This window comes from Notolepis coatsorum, assembly GCF_963971535.1.
Source record: "Notolepis coatsorum genome assembly, chromosome: 14".
NCBI classification, from domain to species: domain Eukaryota; kingdom Metazoa; phylum Chordata; class Actinopteri; order Aulopiformes; family Paralepididae; genus Notolepis; species Notolepis coatsorum.
Genome location: NC_140178.1, coordinates 75,522,955 through 75,543,273, shown reverse-complemented (window position 1 = coordinate 75,543,273; position 20,319 = coordinate 75,522,955). Strand labels below are relative to the sequence as shown.

At 48.6% G+C, this 20,319-nt stretch overlaps 1 protein-coding gene across 2 annotated transcripts in view; it reads right to left on the bottom strand.

The window, feature by feature from the left end:
* baiap2l1b (BAR/IMD domain containing adaptor protein 2 like 1b) overlaps positions 1 to 20,319 on the bottom strand; it is a 174,891-nt gene that overhangs the window by 15,624 nt on the left and 138,948 nt on the right. For both annotated transcript variants that reach the window (XM_084328525.1, XM_084328526.1), the window contains 2 exons: positions 18,122 to 18,184; positions 16,775 to 17,027 (listed from right to left, as the gene is read on the bottom strand). In XM_084328525.1, coding sequence (XP_084184651.1) covers positions 16,775 to 17,027; positions 18,122 to 18,184 — 316 coding nt within the window. The remainder of the gene's footprint in view (positions 1 to 16,774; positions 17,028 to 18,121; positions 18,185 to 20,319) is intronic.

The following is a 20,319-nucleotide window of genomic DNA, read 5'->3' as shown; positions in this document are numbered from 1 at the left end:
TATTTATATATACACGGAATATCCCTTTACCTGCGTTCAAACCAGAGTAATATTCGCTCTCCTTATTGGATAGCTCCCTAGGCGCCACCTCGCAAGCCCCCAACGTCAGGTTCAAAGACAAGCTCAGGCATGTCAGAACATGCCCGGAGACAGCGTATTGATCCCAGACAAGGACTGCGGTTTGGGACTAGATAATCACTTAAGTATATATGCTGGCGCAGGTGCGCACAGCAGCACTTCGCTCAGTAACTACTCATTCAACCTGCTTGTCCATCTAAACAAGCCAACGTAGTTCATCGTGTAAATTGAGCACTCGTGCGTTGAGAACATGTGCGAATAGAATAGTAAAGTGTCAGAGTTTAATGCAGTAACGTCAAGTTCGACCTAATCTAATGTGAAGTAAATAGTCGTTCATTTATTGTATATCGTGCAACCCAGTTCGTTCGTGTGTAGCATTACCCAGCGGTTCGTCGTGTTTAGCTAGTGTACCTTAGCCAGGGTGTGTGGCCTAAATACGTCGCCCGCACCCGAGGAGGCCTAGTCGGAGAACGCACAGGAGAACCAGCGTCGGCGATTGCAGAACCATTACTGGTTGGATTATATTGATTTGGAACGTGTTACCCGGAGAAGAGCCTCGTTGATTTCCACTATCGTTTGGGATTCAACCTCGTGAGGATTACAACTCGGGCTGGCCTCATGGACAGAGGCTGGCTGGCTGTCATCATTGCTATCGAGCATTTGGATTACAGTTATTGCTTTGCTGCTGATCGTTGGATTTACAAGGACCGACTCCTGTACGTGGAGTCTCTTTATTCTTCATTGAATCAGACTGAGTATCCGAACATTCGTCTACCCTCCAGGCCTTACACCCCGGAGGGAACCCATTGTCTCCAGGCGGTACCAGCGTTGCCTTATATAGTTGCTATTATACGACAGGTGGTGTCAGCTTAGACCCATCGTAGGAATCCTGCTATTCCCAGTGACTCATGCTACTGACTGACTTTATGCATATTCTTCGCCATAGAAGCGCGACCCTAATTCTCATTCTGTAACCTAATGTTGCATAATAATAAAATACCCTCAAATACTATTTCTTTGTCAATGCCGTGTTCTTGTGAGTGTTCACCATCTATATTCGATGTACTGTCTGGCCAGTAATTAAAGTACATACCTAGCAGTGGTTTAATCTATCACAATCTTTAATACAGTCAGGGTTTTGTAACCCCTCAGTTACAATTGGTCCTTCGAGCCGGATGGTATCAGTGTAATATTTAATATAATATTAATATTGACATGGCCAGCGGTGAACACTCTCTAAGCGGCTCCCCTAAGCTAGAACGCCCGCAGCGCAAACGTCAGCTACCTCCATATCTGGAGGACTTCGCTGTCGTTTTACCCCCTAGCTTATCTAAACAGACGTTAAATATGGATAAATCGGATAGTTTAAGCATGCCCAATCCTATCGACTTGGCGACCCCGCCAGTAGAGACCCCAGTGGGTTCAAGCCAAACTGACTTAGCTCACGGGGGGGACCAAGTGGGACATGACGTGACTATACCTCCAAACAGCGTCACCGGGATAGACCCCGGAGCGCTCCAGGAGAACAGATCTCCAACAAGCACTGTCAGCACCCGATCACCTCCGTCAGTGTCATCCCCCAGCGAGGCGGACCAGAGACTGGCGCAAGCCTTGATTGCCACACTGACAGCTTCAACCGAAAGAGACCGACTCCAGGGTGAGCGCGACCGGCTTCAAGCAAAGACGCTTAGTGAGCGAGAACACTCTGCCACGGAACGAGAGCGCCTCCACGCGCAACTCCAAGCACAAGCCCTTAGTGAGCGCGAACACTCTGCTACGGAACGAGAGCGCCTCCGGGCGCAACAATTAAGTGAGCGCGAACACTCTGCTGTGGAACGAGAGCGCCTCCAGGCTCAACAAATGAGCGAGCGCGAACAACGAGAGCGCCTCCAGGCGCAACAATTGAGCGAGCGCGAACACTCTGCAGCGGAACGAGAGCGCCTCCAGGCGCAACAATTAAGCAAGCGCGAACACTCTGCAACGGAACGAGAGCGCCTCCAGGCGCAACAAAGGAATGAGTACGACCGCATCAGACTGGAGGAGAGGCGCCTTCAGACGGAAGAGAACATCGAACGAGACCGCGCCAATGCACAGCGCGACACCGCCAATGCACAGCGTGAAGCAGAGCGCGACACCGCCAATGCGCAGAGCGAAGCAGAGTGCGACCGGCTGCAGGCGCAGATGATAGAACAATTGATCGCAGTAGTAAAGAAAGCGAAGCAGCGCCTCTACCACCTGAGACAGTTAAGGAAGTTCAGAGTATCGGGGAAGATACTCCAGTCCTTCTACTCAGGAGCTGTAGAGAGCATCTTGACCGGAAACATCACTGCCTGGTATGGGAACAGCACGGCACAGGACAAGAAGGCCCTACAGAGAGTGGTGCGCTCAGCCGAGCGTACCACGGGTATTGCGCTACCTCCCCTGCAGGCTCTATACAACAAGAGGTGCAAATCCAGAGCCTGCAGGATAATGAAAGACCCCCACCACCCCAATAACAGCCTGTTCCAGCTGCTGAGGTCAGGCAGACGCCTGCGAACTCCAGCTACTAGGACGGAGAGGCTTAGGCTAAGCTTCTTCCCCCAGGCCATCAGAGCCTTGAACAATGAACATTGAGAGACACAGAAACTGAACTATCCACACACAAGCACATACACGACACGCACGCTGAGCACGCTCACACACTAGCAGCCACTTTAACACTCATGCCGCACACACGCACACTTATGGCCAGAGGAAAGGCCACTTAAATAGTATAACATCAGGAACAGTGTATTGCACTACTAAAGCTACCTAGCATGTCCTATATGCTCTGTAAATACTAATGTACAGATACCGAGATGGCACACCATGTACCTGTTTATTGCACTGTTTTATTGGATTCTATTAATATGTTGTACCACTGTATTTTATTGGATTCTATTATATGTTGTACCACTGTATTGCACATCGTCGCGGGCAAGACCAGCCGCATTTCATTGTATACCTGTATGCCGTGACAATTAAAACTCTTGACTTGACTTGACTTGACTTGACTTGATACCTAATGTATCTCCCATGAACAAAAAATACATGCACCACACCTGTATGGGGCTCCGCCCCCATGGTGGCACCGCCCATATAGCAGTGACTCTAGTCACCACACATCCTTCCTCGCCAAAAAACCCGTCCCAGGAAAAGATTCCTCAAGAGGGAACTCAGGGCCGCGCAGAGCGGGACGCTCAGCCAATACTAGTATAACTAGGTTATCTACATAACCTACCGTTATACGCCGTATTCGCTATCGCGTCCCGTTCTGAGCCTTATGAGATATGGGGAAGAGCGGACGCGAAGCCCGACAAATGTACCCCCTGAGGACCCGTAAGCCCACATCAAGGGGTACGGGGAGCCCTGTCACCCCATCCTCCCTAATGAAGGGGGGGCACAGTCAACTCCACCTGAATGCGAACAAGAGGGAAACTAGAACCCCTTGAACACACCATACAGGCGGAACCACGTGTGACTCAACACACTGTGGCCCATACCCATACACTCCTGCTACCCGACCAAAGGACGGGAAGCAGGAAAGGCCACAGACCCCAGAACCGCCTGGGAGACAGAACCCCCGGTCATGTCCATGAGGTAAAACCTTACAAAGGAGCCCGGGGAGGACCATGAAGCTGCAGCACAGATGGCCTCCACTGAGGCCCCACCCAGGAGAGCGGCAGAGGCAGCCACCCCACGAGTGGAGTGCGCCCTGACGCCCCCAGGGGGATCCTGCCCAGCCAACGTGTAGCAGAGGGTAACACCCTCGCACAACCAATGGGACAGGCGCTGCTCCGACAGTGCCTTACCAGCACGAGCCCCACCGTAACAGACAAAAAGCTGGTCGGTAACCCTGAAGTCCTGAGTACGGCTGAGGTAAATCCCCAAGCACGGACTGGACATGACAGGTGAAGGCCCGCATCTAACTCACTAATGTGAGGAGGAGGACGAAACGCCTGAACCACAATATCCCGGGAGCGGAAGGAACTCCGGATATTCTTAGGCACGAAAGCAGGATTAGGTCGCAGAGTGACACCGCAATCGGCCCGAAAAGACAGGCACTCTGGACGTACCGAGAGAGCACAGAGCTCACCTACGCGTTTAGCGGAAGTGACAGCCAGTAGGAACGCGGTCTTGAAGGACAGCTGTCCCAACGGCGCCTGCTCGAGCGGCTCAAACGGGGCCAAGGACAACCGACCGAGGACCAATTGAAGATCCCAAGTCGGAGCCAAGGAGCGTTGCACCGGCTTAACGCGTCGAGCGCCAAGCAGGAACGCTTCACAAGAGGGTGGCTGAACAAGACATCCCCTCAAACCCCTCATGATAGGAGGATATAGCTGCTGCATATACCCTCACCGTCGAAACCGACAGTCCATCAAGGAGAGACTGGAGGTAACTAAGGACAGCATACAGGGGGCAGGAGACTGAGTCCCGGCCCCCCGCCTTACACCACACTTGGAACATACGTCATCTGCCCGCGTAAGCGCGACAGTGGAGGGAGCATGCGCATTCCAGATGGTAACACCATCAGGATCAAGAATCTGCGCCCCTCAACGTACCCGTCCCAACAACTGACCTAACAGATGTATGGGGAAGAATCTCTGGCGGCACGGCATCGGTCCCAGACCTGCCTGGCCATGTCCAGACGTAATCCTCACCCATCAGGATGAGGACTGCCCCGCGACAGTACACCTGCACCCACATTCTCCCTGCCGGGGATGTGGGGAGCCCTCAGGCCGCGCAGATGGAGGATGCCCATAGCCAGCCGCCCACCGCCTGGTGCAGACAGGGGGAGCATACTCCTCCCTGTCTGTCGATACACGACACTGACGTCGTATCGTCCGTCCTGATCAACACCATTTGTGGACCAGAAGGACCGCTTTCAATACCAACACATTGAACGTAGCGCAGACCGGGCAGCATGGTTTGCCAGCTGCACCCTACTGCGTTGGCCCGACGCGTCACCAGCGAGGGAGGCGTCGGTGAAAACGCGACATGAGACAGCGCCGTAACCGTCGTAGGACGGAACCTCCCGAGCGTGTTGACAACACGCTCTGAGATGGATGCCCATAGCCCTCCAACCGTTGACTGGGAAGAGGAGTACTCTACATCCAGTCTACAGCAACCCCAGGCTGGTAGAGACCTGCCTGGTACGAGACCTGACGATCCACCTTGACCGCGGAAGACCAGAGCGTCATCAGGGCAGAACACTCCGTAACCCCGGACGACGCAGAGGCCCCAGTGCGGCCTCCACGCACTTGGTGAAGATGCGGGGAGCCAGAGAAAACCGAACGGCAGCCTCTGGTACTCATACGCTAACCCTGCAAAGGAAGCGTAGGTAAGCCCTAGGATGGAAGATCGGGGATGCGCATACGCATCCTACAGGTCTATGGAGGAGAACCAGACCCCCACCTGACAGTGTCCAACAGGTAGGAGACGATCCAAAAAATGCTGAACCTTCCCATGGGACAGGTCCAGCCTGGGTCTTACACCCCTCCCTCCCTCCCGACTTCTCGGGCAGAGAACACCGGGAGGAGAACGCCACGACGATGGCTTGCTTCGTCCACAGAGATTGGATCTCGTTGACCAGAGCTGTCCCTGCTGGAGACCCTGACAACAGGGTCTGTACCAAACCTGAAAACGGGTGGGGTTGTGTAAACACAAGTCCCCGCCTCAGCGTTCTCTCCATCCACCTCGACATATGGTACTGCCGTAGTCATATGTGACGACACTCCCAACGCACCCGCCGTCACGTGGCGCAGGTCCGCCAGGAACTGTAGATAGTTGGCCCGGTCCCCCCGCTGTGCGTAGACAACCCTGGAACCGTGCGAGGAGCGCGTTCCGTGTCGGAACACCTGACCCTGACACCACCCACGAGGCAATCGCACCCAAGGGGGAACCCCGACAGAAAGGGCCGGTCTGATACGGGGGGCTTCCGATGAAAAAAGCCCCCCCACTGAACACCCCTCCAGAACATGCTGAAGGAGTTGTTCTGCAGCCGGACATGCAAGGTGTAAGGCCCCCATGGGTTCCTACACACCGTAGCCCTGCAGTGATATTACTACCACCCCAAATCATGTGAGCTGCGACCACTTGCCAATATTTCAGGAGTGGGAGGCACCAACATGATACCTGGCCTGGCGAAGGCGAGGCCGGGGAAGCCCGCACTGTGTGCCTCAAAAGGTTTCGAGCCCCCCTGCTGACAACACTTAAGTTGACAGACGTAACACCAGGCTCAACCAACACAGTTCAAGGTGTGGGAGCCGCTTGACAGCACAACATTCTCACGGACAGACCCAGGCTCAGCCATCAACCGGGTGTCAGCCCCTGTCCCCATGAGAAGCGAAAAGGGGGGCCGCCCGCGCATCAACGAAGGCACGCGGCCCGCAGCCAAAGGAAACAATCAGAGCCCACTTCTTCCGCTGGTGTTGGGGAAGGGAGTGATCGGAGAGCGGGCTGCTCGCGGCAGGACGGTGACGGCTTGTTTGTTCAAGCCGAACCCATCCTACATGGCCGATCCCTCGGCCGCCAAGGCTGTCGGCCTTGTGGACACCTGTCGAATCAACGCCCAGGATACCTCTGGCGGGGGAAAAACATGGCCGCCTGTCGAGGGCCCCGTCATCGCCGCTGACGAGGCCGTGCTCTCTCTTCTTCTGGCTGCGCGGTGTGAGGCAGTGTAGGGCCTAGGACAATACCGCCCGCGCTCCAGCAGAAGACCAAAATCCCCTGCGGAGAGGGGAACCCTGAGCGGTTATAGCTTGCGGCTGGGTTAAAGCTAATAACGTCAACAACCTCGCGCGATGTGTCGACGTCGGCTGGCCCTCAAGGCCCCTCCACCAGACACCATTTTTTTAATAGAAAAAAACAGCAATTCGAACACAGTTCTAATCGTTGCCAATTCCATACCGTGGCGGTACAAGCCTTAACAGCCCACCAGCCACTCGCCAGGCCGACCCACCCATGGTGTCGGCCGGGCGGGGCATTGTTTCAAAATATCAAAAACAAAGGACTGATGTTAACACGGAGCACCAGTGGTGATTGCAAACAGCACCCTCCACTGTGGTGAGCACCATGAAAGGGTTAAATGAATAAAAGAGCTAAACCACAAAATACTGTAGAATGAGCAAACCCATACACACAAAGTTAAGGGGAGACGGACCAGTCCCGCCTTCATTCAAAAAATTCACAACAGGACACCAGCCCTAGTTTAGCCCATTTACCAAAAAAGGTAAACAAAGCCCCCCCCCGCACTACTCCCCCAGTATACCGATTGACCGTCAGTATGAATGGTTGAGAGGAGAGAAAACTGTAGCAAGACAGACCTTGTCATAGCAGAGTGACAAAACGAAACAATAGCCCCCTACACAGGGCCGCCTCAGGGGGTGGGGGGCCTCGCGTCTAAAAACGCACAGGGCCTCACATTTCTCCCAGGCGGCCCTTCCCTTATACTACTGCAGCTTAGCGCGAGGCGATGTGGGACCCAAAACAACAATTGCCTGCGCACAGACACGCCACATGTTTACCATGTCGGCTGGACCCATAGCCCCACTACCCGACGCCAACCCAGATGGGAACACCGTTCAACAAACCCCGCCGGAACACAAGGTAAAATACCTGGCTAGGCAACCTAGCCACGGCCTACCCTGTTGTCAACCCATTTACCCGAAAAAGGTAAATAGGACTCAGCAAAAAAACCCACAACAGCTACCGACTGACCTTCATTGATGAACCGGGCAAGAGGAGGGAGAGTGACAACATCTCACGGCGGAGACATCAAGGAACATCAACACAGGCCCGTCGTGTCGCCGAAAACATGCGTCGAAGATGCCAGGGGCCAGCAACCTCCGGTAAGCTTTCAAACATTATGACTCTGATCTTTTCATCCTACTAGTTATCGTACGGTGCACGCATCCAAGTACGCTGGGACGAAAATAGAGGAAGGATGTGTGGTGACTAGAGTCACTGCTATATGGGCGGTGCCACCATGGGGGCGGAGCCCCATACAGGTGTGGTGCATGTATTTTTTGTTCGTGGGAGATACATTAGGTATCATAGGAGATAGTATATCTCATAAGGCTCAGAGCGGGACGCGATAGCGAATACGGCGTATAACTATAATGCTGCCTTCAGATGGTAATGTTTTTTCTTTTATTGGTCTTTTTCCCCCTCCATTTTCCTCCGATTTTCTCCCATCCCAATGTTAGTCGTATGCCAATTCCCAGTCCCTTCCTGGTCGCTGCGCACTTACCCCCCACAGTCAGATCATCTGGGAGAGTGGAGGCTACCACGTGCTTCCTCCGACACACGTCCAGCCAATCACCGCTTCTTTTCACCTGGCAGCGCGGATTCTCATTGAGAGGGCGTAGCGTGTGGGAGGACCACACTATCCCCCTCAAGTCCAATCCGCGCTTAGCAGGCGCCCCGACCGAACTGTAGGAGTCGCTGTTTACAACGACCCGGACCCACCCCGCCAGCTTCTCCCACCCTCTAATACAGCCAATTGTATTAGTGCAGACGGCCAGCCAAGCTGGTGACAACCCCGGAGCTGTGAGCTGGATTCGAACAGGCGAATCCAGCTCACAGCTCCGGGGCTGGTGACGAACGCAATCTCCGCTCGGCCACCTAACCGCCCTTCAGATGGTAATGTTAACCATAATGCTGCCTTCAGATGTTAATGTTAACCATAATGCTGCCTTCAGATGTTAATGTTAACCATAATGCTGCCTTCAGATGTTAATGTTAACCATAATGCTGCCTTCAGATGTTAATGTTAATCATAATGCTGCCTTCAGATGTTAATGTTAACCTGCTGTTAACCTGAGATTCATAACTAATTAAATGTCCAATTAAGGAAACGGGGAAATCTCCTGCCGCTGCATGGGAAAGACTGAAGACGCTTGAAAACAGATCAAACATGACTTTTCAAAATGGTGCGAACGTTCAATGGTGGCCAGTGTTGGAAGGCATAAGTGAATTGTAACAAAACAAACATTTCGAACAATGTAAGCGCCCCGCCATCAGTTTTTATACAGGCGAAATATGATACGAATCTATAGCAATGCCATCTGTGTTTTCCACCATAGGTGGGCGTGGTCGAAAGTACCGCCAAAGTACCCGGATGCGCCGGTCTGATGTATTAAACCCTGTTATCGTCATCATCATCATCATCATCTTGCATTGACTTAACATATTCAGGGCCAACCACGTATATATACGTGTTTCGGATCCAACTCTTGACAGGGCTCTACAGTGCGACCATATTACTCGCATTTGCCCCTAGAAATATGTGTGTGCGAACCGGAAAAATCAATTACTCGCACAGTGTGCGAGTGAAGATTACAACCTCAGTCGTGGTTTTTTCTCTCCGCTGCTAATTGTTCAAAAACTACAAGTCCCACATTGCACTCAAGCCAACGGTCCAATCACAGTAGAGTGACGTGACTGGTTTCAAGGGAAATAAAGGAAATGACCAATCGGAAGCTTTCATTTGCTTTTTTACTTCCGGAAAGTCCGCCATTGCGCTATGCGAGTTTTCCGAGACAGTAACATTAAATTAATGTAACTTATTCTAGTCTTACCAATAGCAATAGATTTTAGAACACCTAGATTTATCGATAGCAATAGTAATATAACGTTAATGCAACAAAACGAATGCCTTGCTTTGTTAATCATAACGTTGATGCAGTAGCGTATGTCGTTGTGTTGGCTGTAACGGACATGAGAATAACATAACACTGTGTACACATTAAAATTGCGATAATCGATTCTAACATTTTCAAATCGATGCAGTTGAATTTTCCCCTTAGGATCGATGCATTGCGATGCATTGTTACACCCCTACACCAAAGTCACTGGCCCACTGTGCGTGTGTGTATCTGTGTGTGTGCTAACTTGGCTAGCGTTATCAACAGCAGAGGTGGGTGCAAGCGGTGTGACGTAATTGGCAGAATCGACTGTCAATCAATCGTCTACCTGATAAACTCATAAACAATGTTTCTGTACTGGAGGTGTACAGTATTTCAATAGGCAACCCTGAAAGGATTATTTTTCTAGAAGAGCAACACTAGCCAAAACATAGGCATTGTATGCATAAAATGGGCAAAAGCTAAAGTTAAGTGACTAACTTTTGTAGCAGTAGTTCAATGTCACTGCCTTTTTTTATTATGCCTAGTTGTTGGTTACAACTATGCCACAGTAAGCATTAATCACTTAATAGTTCAAATGTCTGTGTCCCATTCCCGTTTGCACACGCAGATACACACACATGCACACAGTGGGCCAGTGACTTTGGTGGTATGTGCTATTGCACAGATGTGTGTCCCGTTCCCGTTTGCACATGCACGCACAGTACAAATATACATTTATTAAAAAAAAAAAAAAAAAAAAACACTGTTACTTGAAATATTTTCACTGTGCTCCTAAATATTTTTGTGTGCTCCTAAATTTCTTTGTGTGCTCCTAAATTTGTTCATTTAGGAGCAAGTGTGCTCCTTGGGAAAAAGGTTAGCGTAGAGCCCTGCTTGACGGCCAACCACGTGTATATATACGTGGCAAGGTTGTTTTGGGCTTTTATTCCATTGTAATATCCTACTCAATGTCACCGAGCGGCACTGCAGATTTACCCTACTCTTGGAATTCGGAAAAGTGCATTACCGGCCAGATCCTGGTAGGGGAGCTGTCTCGATAATGCAGTGTTCCCTGTTACAGACAGGTGTTTTTTATTTTTTTTTGTACGAATGGACTTTTCTGTTAGCCTAAAGCAATGCGTGTAGCCGATGACCTGGAATCGTTTTTGGGACGCTGAATTCAGTAAAGGAATATATCATCAGCCAATGGACATATGGATCTACCAGATGACGATCGATAACTGGGAAATCCTTTTTGCAGTCCAACCGGCCACAGGTAAGAGCGATTTGACATCAATTACAGCCCGATCGGGCCTTGCTCTCATAGCCATCCACCCGGTCAGCGAATAAGGCTACTGAGGCTAATGCCGTTATTGGTAATCAATAATCAGAAATTACGTCCCCCCCCCCCTTTCATGCATTCATGGTGGACCATGATACCAACAATATGCATTTTGAGTTTTAGCTCTAGCTTGTCTATAGCCGAAACGGCATTCGATTTAACGTTATTAGCTTAGCACCGCATATCTCGCGTTCCAGGAAATACCCCAGAACATTCTGCTATAACGTTCATATTCACGACTCTATAAAATGGGAACGTATTGATGAAACAATTATTTATTTAAGGCATATTGAAGGGACGGTTTATAGTGTCAATTGACAATGAGAATGGTGGACAGATAGCAATAATATAAAGTATAGATTTAGCTCTACAAACAGCCTCACGCACAATGAAAGTTTGTTTTGATATGCTGGCCGTATAGAGTGGGCCCCGTCTAATCCCAATGGCCCTGAATGTGTTAAGCCTCTGGGCGTCTAGGAAGCGGCATCACTTTGATCTAAGGCTGAGGAGTGTGTGTGCGTGAGCGGACACAGCAGGTGCATCTGGCTTATAGACACGCCAAAGTTCATTTCCATTGAAAGCCAGGATGGGGAAGCGGCCTTCAGGAGGAAAAACCACAACTTTGTCTGCTGGCTTTGCATAATATACAAACACCAGGGCGTTCATAGAGTCATGGGGAAGTGAGACGAAAGCAGTAGAGAGGAAAGAGAACAGGGGAGGATATAGAGAGTATAATGTGGGTGGTAATATTTCTGAATTCCGTGCAGATAGAGGGCTTATTTACGATTTACGATGAATTGGAAATGGGGGACCCTGGTGGAAACAAGACGAAAGTCTTTCTCTGGTCTGCATCCCCTTAACAATTGTATGTATTGAGCTGTACTGCACTGTACCCATTCTGCAATCTGTTAATAAAGTTTTTCATTCATTCATTCATTCATTATGGCTGTCAGACTGGAGAGTGGGCAGTCCAGTCTTCTCCTTATTCTATCTCTTTATTGAGACAGTGGGAATGCTGAGAGGGACATATAGTAGGAGAGACACAAGGAGAGAACATTCTCTCCTGGAATGAAGGGGTACATGTGGTTCCTGAGGCGGGGGTCTTAACCAAACCACCCTTGGATGTGACCATAGACGTCCATCATCAATACCAGACCGGGTCCCTATCCCCACCTCTTCCCCCAGTCCTGCTGCCTCTGAGTGGGCTAGAGGCTCCTGGAGACTGGGTATCCATCCTGGCACCTGAGGTTTACTGTGTATAAAACACTAGATGCATCCACAGGAAAAGACTAACGTTTGTTCCCAAAAGAACATTAGTTCCCAATCCTAATGCTTTTCACTGTATCTGCACTGGAGAGAAAACAAGTTGTCTTCAGAGTGTGTGCTCAAGTTTCTCAGACAGACACTACTTGTATATCTGACACCACACACACACACAGTCACATCCACACAGCAGGCCAGAGTACAGTAACTAGGCTACATTAAGTATCAAGTGTAGCCAGGAGCCAGAGATTCTACCGTAGAAGTTGACAGTGTTATCCTTAAGGTTAAGTATGTTTGAGGGGTGCACTAGTTGACAGTGTTATCCTTAAGGTTAAGTATGTTTAAGGTTAAGTATGTTTGAGGGGTGCACTAGTTGACAGTGTTATTCTTAAGGTTAAGTATGTTTGAGGGGTGCACTAGTTGACAGTGTTATCCTTAAGGTTAAGTATGTTTAAGGTTAAGTATGTTTGAGGGGTGCACTAGTTGACAGTGTTATCCTTAAGGTTAAGTATGTTTAAGGTTAAGTATGTTTGAGGGGTGCACTAGTTGACAGTGTTATCCTTAAGGTTATGTATGTTTACGGTTAAGTATGTTTGAGGGGTGCACTAGTTGACAGTGTTATCCTTAAGGTTAAGTATGTTTAAGGTTAAGTATGTTTGAGGGGTGCACTAGTTGACAGTGTTATCCTTAAGGTTAAGTATGTTTGAGGGGTGCACTAGTTGACAGTGTTATCCTTAAGGTTAAGTATGTTTGAGGGGTGCACTAGTTGATTGGCCCCCATTCACCCAATGAACTAAAAGACGTTTCTTTATAGTCAGTATGGATGGAAACAATTGTACACAAAAAAAACATTATTTTATAAAAGTGAATAATGCAGTGTTGGAAGTAAATTCTCCACTTAGATAGATAGATAGATAGATAGATAGATAGATAGATAGATAGATAGATAGATAGATAGATAGATAGATAGATAGATAGATAGATAGATAGATAGATAGATAGATAGATAGATAGATAGCCAAAATGATTCCTCCCAACTACAAAACCTTGAGGCCTGCTTGCTTGCCATCAAAAAGTGGATGTCGCAAAACGTTCTACTCCTTAATGCAGATAAAACTGAGATGTTAATTGTTGGCCCCCCAAACCACAGAGGCCTGTTTCAGGACATCTCCCTCAACTTTGATGCTTGTCATGTATCCCAGAGCTCCACCATAAAAAACCTCTGAGTCATTTTGTATTCCTCCCTCTCATTTAATGCACATATAAAAAATTTCACCAAAATTGCATTCTTCCATCTTCGTAATATCGAAAAAATTCGCCCCATTTTAACTCTGGCTGATGCTGAAACCCTGATTCATGTTTTTTCTCATCACGTTTGGACTACTGTAATGCACTTTTTTCAGGCCTACCTAATTCAAGCATCAAAAATCTTCAACTTGTGCAAAATGCGGCTGCACGGATACTAACTAGAACTAGATAATTTGATCACATCACACCAGTTTTGTCCGCCCTACACTGGCTTCCTATTCAAGCCCGATCTGTCTTTAAAGTGCTACTCCTCACCTACAACATTTTTAATGGGCTTGCACCGCTCTATCTATCCGATCTCATCTCCCGATAAACGCCCGCTCGTGCTCTGCGCTCACAAAATGCGGGGCTTCTATCAATTCCTAAGGTTAAAAAGAAATCCGCCGGCCAGAGCCTTTGTCTACCGCGCTCCCTACCTGTGGAACAAATGACCTGCCGTCATCAGGGGCGCCTGCTCTGTCGAAGCTTTTAAATCCCTGCTTAAGACCCATCTTTTCCCGCTCTCCCTCAACCTACCCTGATCTCACCTGGTCGGGGACTGACCTTTAGATTAATCCGTCTAGTTTAGTTTGGATGTCTATTTTCCCCCCATGTCTGCTTTTTTGCAGCACCACAAACATGGGAACTCTCTAACTCCTCCTCCCCCCCCCCCTCCCCCATCTCTCTGAGTGCCTGTCTCCTAGTGCTGACTAAGGTGATGGGTGCCTCGGGGTCTTGGCCAAGATTGCAGTGACTGCTCTACATGCACCACCGAGGCCATGGATCAGCTACTTACCGTCGTCTGTCCGTGGTCTTGTCAACTGGTCCGTCGACGCGGTTTCATTGCTGGGTTAAGTACTTCTATTCTATTCACATAATATGCTTACTTCATATATCTACTCTATTCACATATATGCTTACCACTTGTATCTATTGCCATGTCCGCCCACTACATTCACACGAGCTGTCTAACGCCTTTCCAGTCTCCCTGTGAGTTGCTGTCCTGGAGTGCTGACCGGAGTGTCGGACGTCCCGTGATGAAGGCCGGGAGGATGCGACCCTCTCTGCGTGCCCTCCTGTCTCCCTGTCTCCGGCGGTCTCGTAGTGGTGACCGGAGTGCTGGACGTCCCGCGATGATGTCGGGGAGGTTGCGACCCTCTCTGCGCCGCCCCCTATCTCCCTGTCTCCGGCTGTCTCGGAGCAATGACCGGAGTGTTGAATGTCCCGTGATAAAGACGGGGAGGACGCGACCATCTTTGCGCCGCCCCTGTGCCTCAAATAGATTCGCTATCAGCTCTATCTTTAATCTTTCAAAATGTTCAGTTGCTATCGCTATCAGCTCTATCTTTAATCTTTCAAAATGTTCAGTTGCTATTGCATGCACTCATCTGTGTTTCACTACACACTTGAGTGCATGCTTACCAACTGTTAGTCTGCAACACTACCGACATCTAAGAAGGGAGATCCCCCCTTGAATGGCCCTTCTAAGGTTTCTCTCCTCCACACTGCCTGTGGAGCATTTTTCCCTATTGTTAGGTTTTAGTGAGTTTTTCCTTACCTTCGCGTGGGGTATGTCTGGGAGTGCTTGCATTCTTTCATTTATTTGCATTTATTTTAAATTTGTTGGACCTTATGGTGTTCTCGTTCTGTTCTTGACTTATTGTTATGTTTCTTCTTGACTTGTTTAAAGAAGACGTGTACGGCCCATGGGGACATTAACGTGTGTTATCGGGCCTTACAAATACATTTGATTTGATTTGATATATAGATAAAACACAGGAGGGCGGCTACGTGGCGTAGTGGGCAAGGCGCTCGCCACGAAATGCTGGAGACGCTGGGCTCGTCAGTTCGAGCCCAGCGCTCCACATTTGCTTTCAGTTTAGCTGGTCGTCCGTACTAATACACATTGGCCGTATTAGGGGGTGGGAAACTGATGGGTGGGGATCGGGCGTTGTGGACAGCGACTCCTACAGGTCGGTTGGTGCGCCTGCGCAGTAGAATCAGGAAGTGTCGGGGGCAGCGTGAGCCTCCCACGCGTTAAGGCCTCTGCATGCTACAGCAAATTCAAAGCAACTTCAACACAACATCGGCGCGATTTCAGCGCGCTTGTTGCAGAGAGTCTTGTAGACTGTGTTGCGAGGGCGTTGCGTACCTGTGTCCAAAATCTAATCTAAAGACCCGTTGCGTTGGTATTGCGTAGCAGTGATTGGTTGGTAGTGAATGGGGGCGGGGCTGTCTGTCACTTCTAGTGTTCCTGGCTCGAGACCAAAAGAAAACTTTCTGACAGGAGCTCGAGACCAAAAGAAAACTTTCTGACAGGAGCTCGATAGCTAGTGTATTGTTTCATTACACTTGTTTAATTGTTTGTTTAAAATGAATCAAATGCAGGAACGTATTGCAGAGGAGGTCCGAAAGTACCAACATTTATATAATAGCTGGTCTAAAGACTACAAGGATAGCATTATGACGATGAATTCGTGGAAGGAGATTGGGGAAACAATGGGGATGGACTGGGTTGATGTGGCGATATAACTATATTACACTATATACAAGAACACAAGCGAAAACAAACATAAACAGGGCTATTATTATACTAACGATGTATGGTTGAGAAGGGAAATCCGTTTGTAATTGCTAGAGTGCGCACCTTCGGCTGCCCAAAGTATTCAGGCGGGCTGGGCGCGCTCAAGCCGCACATCCGGGGTACATTTTGTTGCATCATAGGCTGCGCGTTGATTTTGCAGAAGCATAAAGGTAATGTGTCTGCAACACCGTTGCTTTGTCGATGTTGTGTTGAAGTTGCTTTGAAGTTTCTGTAGCATGCAGAGGCCTTTACTCCTCGCCACTGAGAGATCGAGCTGCGCAGGTGAAAAGATGCAACTGCTGTTACCTCAAGTACCGGAGGGGACTTGTGCTATGTATGACTTAGTCCACATTGCAGCCGGCTTGTGGGAGGCAAGAAACAGCGTCCGTGACAGGGGAGGGTTGAATTGGATGATACGAAATTGGGATGGGAGAAAATATAGAAAAAAATGGGAGAAAAAGTGGATAAAAAAAAAAAAAAGATAGATAAAACACAGACAGACAGACAAATTGATATAAACCAACATACCCCCCACCCTCCCAATATATCACATCAAACCAGCCCTCCACTGACCGTGTTGTGGTCGTATGAGGAGGAGGAGGAGGCTGCGGAGGGCGTGGGGGAGTGCTGGTGGTGGTTGTTACTGGTGGCGATGGAGGAGGTGGTGGTGGTGGTGGCGGAGGTGGTGCGGCGGTGGGCAGGGGCACCGCGACGCGGGGAGTCAGAGTAGTCGGCCGGGGGGAGCACCATGGTGGCCTCGTCCGTCTCTGTGTCCTGGTGGTGCAGGTTGACCACGCTCCTGCTGCGATAGGGGGCAGCGCTCACACTGGAGGGAGGAGGTGGAGGAGGTGTAAGGAGGAGAGGAGAGTGTATACGTATGTGTTCCCTAGAGTGGCTAGTAGTGTAAACCTTTCTGGCTATGTGACTAGTAGCTGTTAGCCCACAGCCTCTCTGTGGGACTGTTAGGACCTAATAAATGAATCCAGTGGGGATTAGCCTCGCTGAATAAAGCCTGGAGTTAACTCTCTCTCTCTCTCTCTCTCTCGCTTCATCAGCAAAGCTACGGCATTCTATTCCCTAACATACAGTCATTAGCACGCATTGGGGCCGTTATAGGTTTCAGATCAAACAATGCATATGACACAAAATAACATATTGCAAAATAATATTTTGTCTTCCCACAATCATGAAAACAAGATAATCAAGATACAACGATTATTGTGCCACAAGCTGTGTTTCTCTCATTTTGTCTTGTGCAGCGCACCCTTCCTTGACAGCAGCCCCCCCCCTCCCCCCAAGCCAAGCCAAAGCAGTACTTTCAGCTGGTGTTAAGAGGGAGGAGAGAGCCACGGCGCGTTTCTCCAGTTATTTTGATACGTCTTTGGTCGATAAGAAACGTAAAACAAATTAAGTCGTCATCATATGGTGTTCTAAAATCGATGAGGAATCATGTTTAATAATCGTGATTTCAATATCAATCAAAATATGATTTCTATTATTTGTTTTATATTAACCAATGAACCAATGAATGGCATCAGCATAATAAACAACTGTAGCTCACTATCTATATGTGCTACTAAATGTAGATTGGTTTCAAACACATGACAAAGAGCCATGAAAAAGATTTGAATGGAGAGAGATGGCTAGCTGGAGCTAAATCGGGGTAAAAAGATCAGGTTAAGGTCACTGAATGCGGAATGGGACTGAGGCACAATAGGAATCAAAGGTTGTGGAAGAGGAGACTCCCCCATAGCATTGGAAAGGTTATCAGACCAGGGCCAACTAGAGGAGACACAGCCAACAATACAGCTGGCTGGCTGGACACCTGACACCTGCTGAATGTGTGTGTGTGTGTGTGTGTGTGTGTATGTGTGTGTGTGTGTGTGTGTGTGTGTGTGTGTGTGTGTGGAGTCTCCTTACCTGTTGTTATTCACTAGTGGCTCGGAGAAGGTACGGCAATACGACGAGGGGAACCAGCCCCTCCTGAAAGAGAGAGAGAGAGAGAGAGAGAGAGAGAGAGAGAGAGAGAGAGAGAGAGAGAGAGAGAGAGAGAGAGAGAGAGAGAGAGAGAGAGAGAGAGAGAGAGAGAGAGAGAGAGAGAGAGAAAGAGAGAGAGAGAAAGAGAGAGAGGAGATAAATAGGGAGATAAATAAGAGATGATTACACGTGTATACCCCTACTCTCCCAGTCTCCTTATCAGACAAGCCATCGCTCCACAGGCCTCTGAAAGCCTGTCTGAATGGATGGAGGCCTACGGCAAACAACTCTGTTCTGCTCTGCCAGTGGGAAAACAACCCAATAATAGCCACATCACCCCCTCCACGATAAAGAGAGAGAGAGATATGAGAGAGAGGGGGGAGGAGAGAGAGAGAGAAAGAGGGGGGGGGGGGAAGAGAGAGAGAGACATAGGAGAGAGGGGGGAAGAGAGAAGAGAGAAAGAGAAAGAGAGAACTCTGGAGACAGAGAAAACGGCGACACAAGCAGAGAGAGAGATGCACAGACTAGAATTCAATCTTCTGTTAGAACCAATATAGAACCCTCCGTGGTCATTATAGAAGCAGAGAGGTTATCCACATCAGAAAAGCGTGAATCTTCTGAAGCCGCTGCCCCTAGAATACCAAGCACTCCACTCCCCGTCAGTAAAGACGCATTAACATAATTTCCTAACGTATTTGTATTGCTTTTTTTTTTTTACACTCAAATCACCAGGATGTTTGTGGGTTTGTGGGCGTTCCCTCTTTTTGAGCGGCTCGGTTGGACCTGAAACGGAGCAGCCGCCCTTGTGTTGAATAAGTAAAACATGTCCGTGAACTCCATGACCCCTTTTCCCCAGGAGGCATTTCGATTTCCCTCTCCTTAACTCATTGACTGCCATGCTGTTTTCCCATCTTTACTCCCTGGCACCAACGTTATTGACCATTTTCACGATGTTTGCGGACCCATCATATATTCTATATTATAGCTATGGAGACAATAGTATGGCTAATTTGACAGGCACTATTTATAGTTCAACAGGGACAAAACAGTTCATTTCTACATACATATGTTTTCCGATGCTGCGATCATACAAACATCCTAATGTTTTAGGATGGGGGTTCTGTAAAATAGACGTTACCTTTGTCAAAAGGTACAACACTACCATATGTTTCTTCACAAAGGCATCGGGGGGGGGGGGGGGGGGCTTTTTCAGACGTTGCAATCATACAAACGCATGTTTTAGGATGGGGTTTCGGTAAAGTAGACGTAAAATAGACGTTACCTTTGTTTTAGAGGTACTCCATTTCTCACTTCGAGTCCAAGTGTCTTGAATCAGAACAGGATCAATACATATAACGTTAGGTAGCCCTCATCCGTTGTCTTCTTCATCTACTATATCTGCTCGGGCCAGACTATAGACGGAGCCGAATAGGTTTCCTCATCGGTCGGTTTGATTAGTTTTTTTTACGTTTTACCAGTAGTGCTGAGTCCAACATAGTCTGGTGGAAACGCACCTTATCGTCCATAATCATCATCCATATTAGTTAGCTAACGTTAGTGCTAGCTGGTTAGACTTACAGTATGTAAGCTATTTAATGTGTTCTATTGTGGTGGGTCCGTCATGCAGTAATGTAGGGAAGAAAGATGAGTTTCCTTTTCTGTATGGTGCTTTATTTCCAGCTCAATATGGGGTTTTACATGTTGATACTTCCCTTCTCATACACAATACAGCTACCTGCTAATACGCTAGCTTCACAACAACAACGTAACATCCGGTCCGTCCTCCCATATCTCCCAGGGGGAAACAACACCCCCAGCATAACAGTGGCGCCCGTAAGACGATACCAACTAGAGCGACACACAAAACCCCAGAACATTACAATAATTTACCCACGGAACAATGTGTTGGGGGATAAGGATTCCGCACAGACAATTATGTTTGTTACTTTCCTGTTGGCAAACAAGTTCCTGTTAGCTAGCAAGTAGCAAGTAAACAGTGTTGACGTTGAAGTCGATGTTGAATAAACGTTTAGCAAGATTTTATTTAGCAAACTACATTTTGTGTCATCGTTTTTAGTCAACAACATTGCATGAATAATTTCGTCATGTTAGTGTCACATGATCTCCATTAACATGACATC